The 15,115-nt window shown below is 34.5% G+C and overlaps 1 protein-coding gene across 1 annotated transcript; it reads left to right on the forward strand.

The window, feature by feature from the left end:
• Positions 1-10,601: 10,601 nt before the first annotated feature.
• LOC106124146 (fork head domain-containing protein FD4-like) lies at positions 10,602-11,917 on the forward strand. Its single transcript, XM_013320615.1, has one exon. It carries the CDS (start codon positions 10,682-10,684, stop codon positions 11,429-11,431), a length of 750 nt encoding a protein of 249 aa, XP_013176069.1. The 5' UTR covers positions 10,602-10,681; the 3' UTR covers positions 11,432-11,917.
• Positions 11,918-15,115: the final 3,198 nt, after the last annotated feature.

Genomic DNA, 15,115 nt, shown 5'->3' on the forward strand with positions numbered 1-15,115 from the left:
TTTGTTATTAGTACACGTATTATATAATGCGACTGAGAACACCCGCTCGGCTACAGATCAAATTTAATTTGAAGTGAAGAAATTGAATTAGCCGTTGACGTGAGCCGGTACGTCGCTCTCTGTGTAGTGCACCGTTATGATGATAAATAATACATCGATCTCTCGCTAGCTTTTGGATTATGATAATTTTATTGTTTTGTTTAATTGTGTTGTGATTTTTGAATTGATTATCAGCCGTGATTTTAATCCGATGATATGACGATAGCCTAGCTTTTAACATACTACTTTTAAACAATAAAATGAAATAAAATATAATCCATTTTATATAACAAAGTTGCCTCGCCACGTTGTATGGCGATGAAACACAACAATATATGTCTTTGCTGATGGTCTAGCATATCGTCCTGTGCGTTATGTTGCACTCGTTGCCAGGTTTGCAGCGAATGCCAGGTTTTAATGAGTCAAATCTTATAATCCTGTACCCTGTGACCACTCAGAAAGCAGGCACCTTTTGAAAATTTTTCTCTTTTTACTCCGATTTGAAAAGAGGTCTAGTATGTTAATAAGAATTTGTTCTGTAGTTCGACATCATGTTTGAAATGTTTATTTACAACTTCTTACATTTAGTCAAACTTGTCTGTTATTAGAAATGCAATATACAACAAATCTCGAACGGAACGTATTAAAACCGCGCAGTAAATCTCACATAAAAATTACCTTTAATATGTTTTGATTATCAAAATGTATTTATATTAAAAAAGATTGCTAACAATAACATCTATTACTTTGCTCGCGTGACTCTACCGAATAGTCGGAGCGTTAGGAAGCTCGGTTCAAATTGAATTAAATTAAATTGATTTATTGGAGGAGGTCCTCGTCCCTCCTGTCCCTCTTGTCCCTCCGGACCTCCGAGGGCCCGGTTCGTTCCGCCGCGCTTCACTGCCGCCTCGTAATTAATGCTATTAGATTCGGAAACTAAGTGGAAAAATATCCACCGCAGCGCAGAGTTACTTCGAAGTGTAAGAACTCAGTAGTAATTCTAAAAGTACCATTTGTAGATAGAAAATAGTAGTAGGTAATGGTACAAAAGTTGTAGAAAACGACCGAAGTAAAGGTTGAGGTTGAACTGCTATAAATAAAATACTTTTAACGAACTACATCGTTGTTCTAAAAATAAAAGTCCAAATCGAGCAACATAGAATTTAACCATCGATCAGTTATCAAATGTCGACGTATGTAATTAGTCGTAGCAACACATAAAGCGATTTATACGGGATAATACCGATACATAAAACATTTTATTGTAGGAAGTGTGGGCCTCCATTATTCAAAGATATATTCATGTCGAATGATTGCCTTTCTTTTGTGGATCGACAATGGCGTCGTATTCCATTTGCGCGAGCGCGCATTGTGCGCGGCTGTGTGGTGGTGTTCTGAGCCGCGCGGCCTTTTCACAACGCGCTATAGCCCCGGACCGGCCATACCTTGTATCTAGGGTTGTCGACTTATAGTTTTTAATTTAGAAAAGTTTTTATTAATTTAATTTATTTTTTTGTAGTTATTTTTCATAGTTTTTCTCTTAATTGAAAGTGACTCTTTTGTTAAAAAACAATATCGCAGTATCAATAATAAATAAAAAGTATTCTAATTTACTTAAAAAAATGAGAGTCATCTTAACCTGTTCCTTATTTAACCGCAAACATCAATAACAAATATTGTTGTAAGTAAATTTCATTGTGAACAAACTACAAAAGAAAGTAAAAAAAATTGAAAAGTTATGATAAAAATTAACATATTTTAAGCATTTTATCAACCCTAAATGCACATTCTATTCTAATATGAAATGGAGGTAAGATTGATGAGTTTAGACACGACCTGTGACACGCACTACCGAACGCTTTGTGCGCCGCCGCGAGCCGTGCCCGGCCCGGCCGCTGCTAGCCCGACACCGATACAACCCTATGAAGCTACTACCCGTTGCTGCTATCCTGGTACTTGATTGGTTTATTTAATATCGCAGTATAGAACTCCCGGCCTGAGAAAAAAATCTGTTTATATTCTATTGTCTTGTCATCTGTATACATACAAATAATATGCATATATGTAAGTGGTCAAATTGCAATTTTTATATTTTCCCATCGATTAAAAAGTTATATTAAAAGCTCTATTCGTTTATATGGACAAAAATTAGTAGGAAGACAAAGTTTAAGACAATGAAAACGATCCTTTACATTAGTAATGATCGCTGTCGTGCGCGGGCGCAGCGTTTATGCGCTAGATCTTTAATGCACGAACGCATTGGGCCGACTAATAGGATATTTTTTATGCGTAACAGCCGTTTGCATCGTTTGTAGCCGAGATACGTATTAAAATCACGTTATTGTCTTTATGTTATGCTTGTTAGTAATGTAATTAGTTCTGAAATTTGACCCACCCTTTTTATTATAAGTGGAAGTGGACATTCCGGATGAGAGGATGCATGGAAAGGGAAGATATTTTCTTTCTGTGCATCCTCTCCTCCGTCGATTAAAGGTGGGCAACGCATATGCAATTGCGTATGTCTATGGGCAACGTTTTAGGTGGCCGCACGCTCGTTTGCCACCTTATGATATAAAAAAATACAATATGTATGTCTACAAGGATCGTATTTGGAAGCTTGAAATGTGTTTTTACGCCATTTAAAACGAACTTATGTTTGTTAGTTACCTGATTGTTTATATATACAATTTAATACCTATTCGCTAGAGAAAATAACTTTTTAATTAATAAAAATTACTTGTAGAAAATGTTAAGAATCCAGTATAGAGTACATACAAAGTTATTACAAACTAATTGGAATGTTTGGTGGTATAAGTTTGGGCGCGTGAAATTGGCTCGGAGCAGGCGTGGTAGTTTGCGATGCCCTGTAATTTGTGTACCGATTGCCGCCGCCTTGTGACCGCTTCTACGAAACTACGGCACGTTTTAGTTTCGACATTACAAATTGGTTTGTTTACAAACGCAAAACCGCCTGTTATAATAGTTGGAAAAAATCTTTGATTGTTAATTTAAATTCTTTAGGTAACAGAAGGTTTGAATTATATTAATACAGTTGTAGGAATATAAAAAGTAATTAAATTGATTCGACTTAATGTTATACTTTAATTCTTTGTGACATCTCTGTTCGAAAAATGTCTGTGACTTCTATAGAATCGTTTGGTACGTACCAATTATTTTTACACATAAAGATAATAAACAATATAAAAATTCTGACCTAGCTTATATTGTTCTAAGCAAATGAAATAATTAAATTACAAATTTAAATACGAAATATTATGATTAACAGCTGGGTAATTGCTGGTACTACGTAATCGAGCAAGTAATTACACGAAATAATTTCTTAAAAGCTGCCACAATTGCTATTAAAGTTTTGCGTTACATTGTTAAAAATAACGTGTATGAACGTACTTTCTTATGAAAGTCGTTAAGTTTAGTGCCTACTTAGTACCAAGGGATCTATTTTTGCCGTTTTGAAGGACGTAATAAAATAACCTAACCTATATTAAAAAAAAATACGCCTTAGGCTCTAATTAATAAAAGCGACATCTATTGTCTGCATTTTAAAACGAATATCTTAGACTTTTTAATTTCAACTAAATAAATTGTAACGTTAAAATATAGCACCTAACGCTTTATCATTTTAGGATATGAAAGGAAAAAAAAATGATAAAAACATTTAATGTTTTAAGCAAATATCTTTAAACTTACGTAATTTCTGCGTCAGCCATTTTTTATTTTTTCTAGCACAACACTGCAATCACAGTTGACATTAAATTGCGACTGAAGTTAGCCGAGTATTGTAAGCAATGCACGGTTGATGTTGCGTACTATCGAATGAGTACTCTTAGAACAGGCCACCCACTTCGTAGATATTGAAAAAATAGTTAAAATAAATGTTTACGTAGTGACCAATAAGAGTTGTTATTAGAGAGTTCAGTGAGAGGAACGGAGTGCCGTGAACATCGTGCGAGTTAGATTATATCACTAACGTAGAGCCGTTACTATCGTACTAATTATACAGTTTAAGCTCCTGTCTGAATAATTACCTTGAGTTTCCACTGCGGCAGCATGTACAGAAACAAATTATTATCTATGTTTTCTAATGACCCTACTCATTGACTCATGACAATATTTTGTAGAGGTTTTTCAAAAGGGTTAGATACTGATGAGAGTAAAGTAAGTTGTCAGACAACGATCAACTTTTGCTAGTGATTGCAAACTTTTTTTGTAACCAAATTACTCTAAGATAATTAAGTTTAATAAATAATAATACAAACTTCAAAATTTCAGTAACTGTGAGACAGTAAAGACGATATGATTTAAATTTGTTTAATTTTTGTATTCTTGCTTTCAAGAAAATGACAATTTTGTCGTTTTGGAACAAAATGAGCCTGGTGAGTTCCATCGAAATTGAAATAAGAAAATAGCGATGTTTTTCTCGTAACAGTTAGCTCGCCATGTTTGCGCACAAGTTCCTAGAAATTTCAATTAAGCAGACAAATGGCGATTGCAAAAAATTGCAAATTTAACGTTTGAAGCTTGAGTTTTTTTTTTCATAAACAGTACTTTAGATACGCTATATTGTAAGACTGGTTTTTAATTCACCACAGGCACCCGCTGCGAACTCAAGAGAAACTTGAATTTTACTAAAAACGTTAGAATTGTTATATCGTTGTAAATATTTCACATTGAATAAAACTAATTTTACGCGTTTAATTTGAATTTTGTAAACCACTGAAGTTTTTATTAGTTTATATTCAGTTTGTTAGTTACTAGATTTGCATTAAAAACAACAAAAAACTCTTTTTTGGCGATCGATTTACTCTACATTTTTATCAGTGGCGTTTACTAAAACAGATTATTAGCAGTTCCAATATATTCATTTCTTATCACAAATAACCATCAAAAATCTAGTAGTTTATAATTAAAATCTCACTTAAAAATGTATGTAAATAAAATGCATTGTAATTATGTAAACTAGTAATTACTATGCGCTTATCTTTTACTTCGCACTAAACAATAACTCACGCTAGTCAAACTGAAGCTTTAAAATCAAAACAAAAGCCCTGCTTGGTAATATATTTTCGTGCGCCGCCCGCCCTCGCGAATTCATTAACAGCACAAGCCGACGCTTCCGTTTCCGACACCTAAAATATTAATTTAATCAACAACTCCGCAATACACCACATACATTGCAGACTCCATACCGACAGACATCTTAGTATACTAAACTTCCAAAGCAATGGATATTGTACTTACAGTAAACGTTGGTTTAGAACGCGTATAATAATCCAGGATACGTGTGTTTGCCCAGACTGACGTGACTTCGTTTGCAGTCTATTTAAAGGAAAAACTAACATAGGTAAACTTCGATGTAGTGCACAAACGATTACAGCTTTTATGTTTGCTCGAATTATTTTTTTTTTCAAACAATTCGATCGTGGTGAGTAACTTAAAAATTATTTAAAAGGAAAAAGGTGTGACAATCAAATTATGTGTAGCGTTTTTTCAATTTATAGACCAAATCGACTGTTTGCAACCTCTACTATTTTGAGATTGAGTTACAAAATAATAAATATAATGTATTACCGTGGGTTTCCGACACCAAAATATCTGTATCCCGGTCGGTTTTAAACGGAGATTTTGTTATCAGAAACCCAAGGTTAGTGCCTTGTTTTACAGTACTTTGTACAAACTCAAAGTTAAGTGTATGAACAATGTGTATAATTTTTTATGGCGAAATTGTACCGCAATTTACTAATATGTTTTATAAAGGTAAATATTTCGCGGTTAGACAATAACAATAGGGTTCCTAGTAAACGACTATTAGTATAACTTTAATTAGTATTAGTTATAATTAGTACAGTTTGATTGCACAAAAGCAGCAGGCTGGCGCCGTTTTGTCGCGTTTACACTAATGTATATTGCAATTAATATTAATTCATGAGAAAGCATTAAAAAGTTGTTTGAATAGACACATATTTACTTTTTAAGTATTAAAAAAACTAAAATTAAACGTTTGTATACATTATTTACCTTGGGTTGATGACACAAAAATCTCCGTTTAAAATATATTTTTATCTCCGTTTTGTCAAAGATGAAAGACAGGGATGACGATATGTTTTATACAGAGCTTTTGGTGTCAGAAACCCACGGTTATACTTTCACAAATATTTTAGGAGATTTTTTTTTATATCATAAGGTGGCAAACAAGCGAGCAGCCACCTGAAATCGCTGAAACAGCGAAGCGACCGCTACCCATAGACATATGGCAATTGCATATTCGTCGCCCACCTTCAATCGACGGAGGAGAGGATGCACACAAATAAAATATTTTCGCTTTCCATGCATCATCTCATCCGGAAGGTCCACGTCCACTTCCCATCCTTTCCTTATAAGAAAAAGGGTGGGAAGGGGAATGTACTATTTCCAGGTAAGAAGATAAGTAGTTGAAAAGGTTCAAATTTTATATACAATATTTTAAAAGTAAGATAAGCAAAGGAATTATTAAGAATTATAAGTCAAGTAAATTAATGTGAGAAGTAAATAATTAATGTTAAAGTTTACAATAAAAAAGATTAAAAAACATAGATAATAGTACATTAGAGGAAACACGAAGAAAATTTATTCGTTTATGATGTATTGTTGAATCTGTTTTACGCATTACGTTGTTTCATGTTTGAGTTACGTCACTAGTTGCTATTTAGTTACAAAAGAAAATGTGTATTCAAAATAATTTCAAGATATTATATATTATATAAGAATTGTAGACATTTATTTATATACATATGTATATTATTAATATCGTGAGAGATGTTTAAAATTACTGATTAGAAAAAATAATTTTACCTTTTTGTTTTCTAATCCAACATGTAGACAGTATGGTAGTTGCTACGATTTAAACACCGCTGCCTTTCAAAAATCTTATAAATATGTGAAAAACATCGAGCATCATAATTGGAAATAAAATTATATCGATACGAATATCACGGCCATTTTGTATTTTAGTGCAATATAAGATAATAAAGTAACAAACAGATTATTGGAGTTTAAACTTAGTGCTCCAAAGCTTACGACTCATAATCCTTTATCTATTGAAGGTGGTTACGTCGTATTGTTTTGTTAGGTTTAGGGCATGCAAGCATAGTGTTGTGGCGCGAATTCGTCACGGATGCTTATCGAACGAGCAGTCGATAGTGCGGCGGGCAGCGGCGGCATGTCGATATTTTATTATTACAGGGAAGCCCTCTGTAATCACAACCCGACCAGATGAGATCCCGTGGGACTCGATACGTACGATGGTTACGTTTTAAACGACTATTTTTTTTAATAACTTACCGTATACATGTAATTAAATAAAAGTGTAGAATGAATTAGATTTATGAAGATTACGACCCAAAATAAATATTCGATCCTAATATTATTTTTTAAAAATTAGCTTTTGTTTTACAATTACCATTAAAATCTAAGGTTTTTTAAAAGCGATATTTAAAGATATTGAGTCCAACAATTTTGTAATTTAGTTGGTCTCTAAGATGACGGAGAACGATAATAACATGTTTTTGCAGATGTATTTTAACAGTGGAAACGCATGGTTACAACTTACTTGCAACATGTACAGTACAAAGATGACTTAAAATGATGTCAACATAAAGACAAAATACTTATAAATATCTTATTTTGCACATATATTTGAAGTTCATAGTCAATACTTTTAATAAATTTGCTTGGATGTAAATGTTGGTTGAAAAAATTGATAAAAAAAACAACTACTTCTATAAAATTGGCAAACGAAAATGCATTAAGCCATTTTTCTTCGTAGCTAGCGGCGCCTTTCGCACTTCAATGACACCGCGCCTTTGTGCCGAGTGCCAAATGGATACAATAATTAATTCTAAGCACAACATCTCGAATAACTTAAAAAAGCTCTCAGGGTGCGTTAGTCATTACTTGCATATTTTTTCGACCGACAGATATGGTGACAATCAAATTAGATTTTGTAGGAAAAATGTTTTTAAATTTCTTTGTTATATGTTTCTATAGTATGTTATTGAACTAAGTTATTAGACCATCAGTTGTATTTACGATGGGTTCTATAAAATATTTGGATTAAAAAAGTTTTTCATTTCCCACCAAATATCATAGACATTAAGGTTGCAGAATCTCAAAACTTTAGTACTTAACATTTCATTGTGATTAGTAATTTTGAGTAGAATATGCACCAACATTTTGATCAAATAAATAAACAAAGAAACGAATATCTTATTTAATTAAAGTCTTTTTTAAATTATTTCTTAGAGAACAGATAAACTTGAGATCTATCCCGTATTGCAATATTATGAAGGTTGTCAACATTATCGCAGTTTTGGCATTCGCGCCCTTCGGCCTGAGGCGGGGGTGATTTATGATAAAAAGCGGCCTTTTAATATCAACGAGCCTTTTAAATCCTGGCCCTTTGTAGATGCCGGTCCTGAGATAACCTAATTAACAAACGTTATATATCAATGGAGAGCCGAACAAATATGAGCTCTTATTTATCTGCCATTGGAAAGTTGCGGTGTAGAAATTAATTGCTTTTAATCTTATTACTGCATTTAAATATTTTATTATGTACATACTTTTGATTTGATTTTAACGGGGATCAACAACATCAGCTCACTATACGTCCTCACTGAGGGGCTCGGAGCCTACACTAAGTTACGGGTGACAAGGCCATAGTCAACCACTGGGCCAAGAGCGGGTTGGTTGACTTCACATATATCTTTGAATTTCTTCACAGATATGTGCAGGTTTCATCACGATGTTTTCTATCACCGTAAGAGCGTTGGATAAATGTACATGCAAGTTAAGTTCTTTAACCCCTAAGCTACCGTCGGTAACCAGGATATTTATAAGAAATTTTAGAAGTACATATAATTTGCAATTTTGTATTACTTTTTACACTTTTAGAACATGCAAAGTTTTTTTTAGTTTTAACAACACATTAACTTAATCTCTCTTATAATTTTATTCAATTTACAACAATCTATAAATGGTAGGACCGTTCGTAACAATAATCACTTAGATATCTATTAGAAATACAATTTTCCTTAATAATAATATCAATATAGCGTTTACAAATTAAGAAAACGATCAAATTCGAATTAATTCAAATTTAAACAAGAAGATTGGTTATTTGGTTGACTAGTTGACGAAAACGTTTTATCGCGTTTTTGGAGACATATATATTATTAGCTGTCGTTCGTGACTCCGTTCGCGCGGTATAAAAAAATAACACAATTAGTAGATTATGTGTTCTTCCAGACTATGCTCTGCATCTATGCCAAAATTTATCAAGACAACATCCGTCCATCCATGTAAACATTTGCATTGACAATATTAGTAAGATGTACATATATTAATATGACATTTCTTTGATGTTACATTTGTCTTAAAACATGTATTTAATGTTATTGTTGTCTCGGTTTTTGTCATAGACAATTTAAAGGATAACAATATTTTATACAAGTGTTTCAACAGTGTGAACACACAGTTAGAGAGGAAGCTGGCAACATCTAACTTCGGTTCAACCACCTTTAGTTCTGTACAAACGGTACACAGTCTAAAAAAACTCTGATCGTCTCAGAATACATTTTTTGTCGATGTTTTTACTAAACTTTTTGATTCCATTATTGACCATGTCTATTTTCTCGTATTTTTTTTCTGAAAATGATATAAATATAGCGTTTATAGATATAATTTATACAATATGGGATTTATCAGTCAAAAAAGAACGGATAAGTAATATTAGTTTTAGTAATCTGTGTAGATTTTGTAATTTGAACTGTTTAAGTAGACATTACCATAAAAATTTAGTAAAAAATGATAGCAAATTATACAAACATTTTGGTAATAACGGGCTCACCAATTTTCTAAAAGCTTTATTGCATATAGTTGTACCCAACATTAAGTTGGTTCCCTTGCTTCTATTGCATACGTTTGAATAAACTTTTCGTAAAACATAAATGAAAATAATAAACTGCCCATTATATTATAAATTTATCACAAACGTATAAACATAATATACCTATAACACGTGCGATGGCTCCACTTTATCTCGTAGCGGCTTAATTCATCATCAGAGGGAGCGCATTATTTAAAAGCGTTCTCTCACGGAACAAATGGTAAAGCACAAAACATCACACGTATCAATTATTCGCGGCCGTTTCATTTCACCGGTGCAATTTATAAAGGTGAGATTTTTAATAACACTCGTTCATCGTTGATTCTCTGTATAATTCAAATCTCTTTTTCTGTATCATCGTAATTTACATACGCTAAATAAAAAGCGGTGTCGTCACAAAACACATTCGGGGCCAATATAAACATAATATCAATTTAAATTCCTCGTTAGTGAAACGAAAGCCGACATCATACCTGAGCGAGGTCGGTCGCCATTGGCCCGCCGCGCGGCCAATGAGTGCCGTCGCGACGCAGAACCAGGCCCGCTGCGAGCCCCCGGCTCGAGCGGGCGGGCCCGACCACCGGCCTCACCCTGCCTCAGTTCCTCTTCACACCTTGTGCAGAAGTGACGTGACCCGCGTTCTTTGCTTACTACAAATATACAAAAATTTGATTTGAAATAATAACAACATAAGTGACTATGCCGCGACCGTCGCGTGAGTCATACGGTGATCAAAAACCTCCTTATTCTTATATCTCGTTGACGGCGATGGCGATTTGGAGCTCCCCGGAGCGCATGCTGCCACTGTCGGAGATCTACCGCTTTATCACGGACCGTTTCCCGTACTACCGGCGCAACACGCAGCGCTGGCAGAACTCGCTGCGCCACAACCTCTCCTTCAACGATTGCTTCGTGAAGGTGCCGCGGCGGCCCGACCGTCCGGGCAAGGGCGCCTACTGGACGCTGCATCCGCAGGCCTTCGACATGTTCGAGAACGGCTCGCTGCTACGCCGTCGCAAGCGCTTTAAGCTGCACAAGGGCGAAAAGGACAACCTTAACGCAGAGCTAGCGGCGCTCGCGAGCTTCAACAGAGCGTTCTTGGCACGGCAGGCGGGCGCGCCGCCGCCGCCCGTGATGCCTACCGCGAGCCTATACACGCCTGCCTCGTGTCCGCAGCCGAGCCCCGAGCCCGCGGAGCTACCAGAGGTTGGGGCGCTGACATTGGTAACGCGAGAGCGGCCACGGCGGGCGTTCACCATCGAAGCGCTGCTCGAGCCGGAGCCGCCGCGCGGACCGGCGCTAACGCTGCACGCGCTGCCCTCACTTCCCACCCTCGCCTCGCCATACGCGCTGGCGGCGCAGCGGTACCACGCGCAGCTGCTGCAGGCGGCGGCGGCAGCGGCCCTGCGGCCTTGCTACCTGCCGCCGCCGCCGCTCCCGGTGGCGTGACCCGTTGCGCTCACCGCTCCCAACTCTTGTGCAATGCTAGATTGTAAGTACCGAACACTTTAAACTCTATACTCATCCCCGACAACTCTGTACATGCCGTGTGGATGATTATTAGAATAAAAGTACTGAATATAAATAGTTAGTTGATTAAGTTGATCGATGTTGAAAGCGGTGGTAATATTAGTGCGCGAGTCGGCCCCGAAACGGCGAGGCCTAAATAGAGTTAATTTCAAAGTAAATGGGCCGTCGCACCGCGCTGCCGACGCAGTGCTGTTTGATGCCTACAGAATATTCCTCAATAGAATAAAATAGTGATCTCACGTAGATTCGTAGCTGATGATCGACTTGGACATTATTTATTTATATTTTAAAACATGAAAGGTTTTATTTCTTCATAATGTTCCTGTAATAAGATTAGTGTTTTGGTATTATTTTAGTGATAAAAATGACAGTATGAATATTTTTATTAAAATCGTTTAAACTTTATTTAAATGATAAATTCAATGCGAATGTTTTAAGACATGATTGTTATTTATTTTTTATATTAAGATTTCGTTTTATTGTTACTTACTATATGTAGATAATAGAAATCACTATTGTAAATATTGTTTTCATTGTTATAATTTCTATTAGATGTATTAAATGGATTAATTATTATTAAGAACATTGGTTTTATTAATATAAGGAACCCAACGGTAAATCGCCAAATTATTTTTTATAAATAAACAATTAAAAAGAATTCTTTATAGTGTTTTTAAATGATTATATGTACCCTAGGTATAATCATTTTAATCTTTTTGAATTCTTTAAATATTTTTTATATTCTAATGTTTACGACAATTATTTCCAATTTTAAACATTGAAGTTAGTCAAGTTTAAGTTGTGGCCTAATTTTTTTAAACAATTTGGACTGTTTTTGACTCCAAGTATAAAGTTTTATTAAAACAATTTGTTAAACTTGATATGTGTATTACGTTATTAAAAATAAAGCAGCAGTTTTATTTTCAATATCAAAGAAATGATTATATTTTGGCCTTTTCCGAAATCAAAATATTTTTAAGAAGAAAAAAAAACCTTCAAGGAGTTCGAATATGAACAAATTACTTGCATTTTTTATTACATTCGTGTTTATAATCTATACCTAGCTTACTTTAGACAGATATAAAGGAATATTCAGATTGGAAAACTCAGTTTTTTCAAAGAAACTTTGTAGTCATAAATTGGTCTCTTGTAGATCCAATGCAAAACCGACATATTGTTTTTTCTGAAAGTTGTTGTGTTGTATTTCTACAAATGTATATTACTCGTTAGCAAAACTTGCTTCACAATATCAAGGTTCTGGCTTACTAGCAGGTGCAGCTCGTACCTTAAATTGCATATATCATGTATTTATTACATTGTGAGGTAGTTTTAAGACTTTGGCCTACGTGGGGGGGCGCGGGCAAGGTGGAAACAAAAAGTGGTCGTCGAGGTGGGCCGTTTCACGCTGTAACGCGGCGCATCGGAGCCCATTTGTGGCCTAATAGATCGTGATATTGCCCGTTTTAGGCAATTGCCGACTCATCCAACCTCCTTATTGGATCGAGAGTAGCGGAGAGAATTTCTGGAATTTGACCGAAGTCGATGCTTCCGTTTATAACAACACTAAAAGTTATAGATTAAAACTAAATTATTTCAGTAGTTTATCTGTGTGCATGTTGTGTTCATGTTACTTACATCAGCTATTGCTATAGTGCGACAAAGTTATTCGGCCCGGTGACCGAAATTGAAACTGACTACTAATATTAGTAGTACCTGGCCAGATAAGTCAAACCTATAAATTAAATTGAATTAAGTAATAACCAGGAGTGCAGATGTAACAACAAATATTTTCTTTAATTATTCCAATACATATACAGAATAAGTTCTGCAAATGATGCTATGTTGCAAACTTACAATATTTAAATAATTCTCAAGGATAAAAAAAGATATTATAAAAAATATTTAACTTAATCGCTTCCCTTATTAAGTTTATAAACCAATATAGGTTATTAAGTTTTTTAATAGTTTTTATTTTCGTTTAGTTTTAATTGAAAATTTACTTTGTAAGCGGAACTTGTAAAATAACAATTAAATAAATGAGGGAAGTTATTTCTGAAATAACAATATAATTATATTTAAATAATATACAGTAATTTTAAAAAGATTCTTGAAGATCTTTTATTTGTTATCGTATACATTATTACTATGAATATAAAGTTAAAAATATAAAGTTACTTAAAAACTAAATTACATTATTTATGTTTTATATTTAGAGCATTAGAATAATAGTTTATTATTAATCTTCAAGTTTTAATCTACAGAGAAAAAAACAGAAAAACGAATCTTTTTTTATATTATATGGTGGCAAACGGGCATGCGGCCGCCTGAATCTGCCGAAATGGCGAAGCGACCGTTGCCCAGAAACATATATACAATTGCATATGCGTTTCCTACCTTTAGTCGACGGAGGAGAAGATACAGAAAAACAATAGTACCCTTCCCATGCGTCCTACATCAAATCCAGTTTTTCTTCCATAACTTTCCTCATTAGAAAAGAGTGGAAAAGGAAAGAGGGCTAAAATTAGGCCTACGGCCTACTATTCCCTCTGAAGCATTCCTTTCAGTGGTGATAATGTAGGTTCTATTCTATCCTACTTCTTTAGATATACTTCAAACTGTTTGTAGTAAAATAACATGCAACTAATGCGCAAGTCAATTGGCGATGGGATCTAATGAATGGTGGTAACAAGGTAATAGTACACCGTTCAGTCTTATCTTAAACATTTCCATGTCATAATTGACGTCGGTTAGTTGTTTCAATCGTTTTGGTTTACGATAAACCAAGACGTATATTTCATGATGAAAAAAAGTTACCAGTCGTGCGTCTAGACGGCGATTGGTGAAAGTTTATAGTTTCATTTATTATTTATCGTTTTTCGATTGTTGTTTAAGCTATCGTATCATTCTTACCAACCTGCTAGATGAATTAATTTATTTGATTTCTTGTAAAAAAATAAGATCTAGAATGGGTGACGACATTAAAGACCTAGTAAGTTATAAAAATTATTGAAAAATATCGACATTTTCAATAAGAGAATCAATGTTAGTATATTTAACAATTCAAAACAATAGAAATCATAAACAATGTGAGAAGCGACACCGGCCGTCGACAATAGCCGTTCAATGTCATTTTACGTATTGTTTGCTTTGAATTTATGTTTCGAATGTCCCCAGTGTACGTCAATGTTTCCGTAATATGCGAATTTGTTCCGAAGCATTTTAAATAAACATCTATTCGATATGGTTTTGGCATGGTAGGTGTTCTTTGTTTATGTAGATATTTATTGCAACCAGAAGCAATGCGAGATAATAGAATAAAACTTTCGCTTAATCATCCAAAGTCTTCGTAAGATAAAACTAAATAAATGTTCAATACAACTTTTCAGTATAAAAGCTTATTAAAACATCTTTCAGATTTTACAGATGTCATTGTTTTATTAGCGTTGCAAATGATACTATAAATATTTGTAGGAGCAGCTGTTTGAAAAGGAATCCAATACGAAGTGAGGATAATAACCGACCCGCTCTTGACTCTTGCCACTTCTGTTGATGTTTTCGTAACACAAAAACAGACAGAGTTTGCTAACCTATCATTTTGTTATT

This window comes from Papilio xuthus, unplaced genomic scaffold, assembly GCF_000836235.2.
Source record: "Papilio xuthus unplaced genomic scaffold, Pxut_1.1 DF825946.1, whole genome shotgun sequence".
Lineage (NCBI taxonomy): Eukaryota > Metazoa > Arthropoda > Insecta > Lepidoptera > Papilionidae > Papilio > Papilio xuthus.

Bases quoted from the DNA above. Each gene is read 5' to 3' on its own strand.
- LOC106124146 (XM_013320615.1), top strand. From the start codon at position 10,682: ATGCCGCGACCGTCGCGTGAGTCATACGGTGATCAAAAACCTCCTTAT.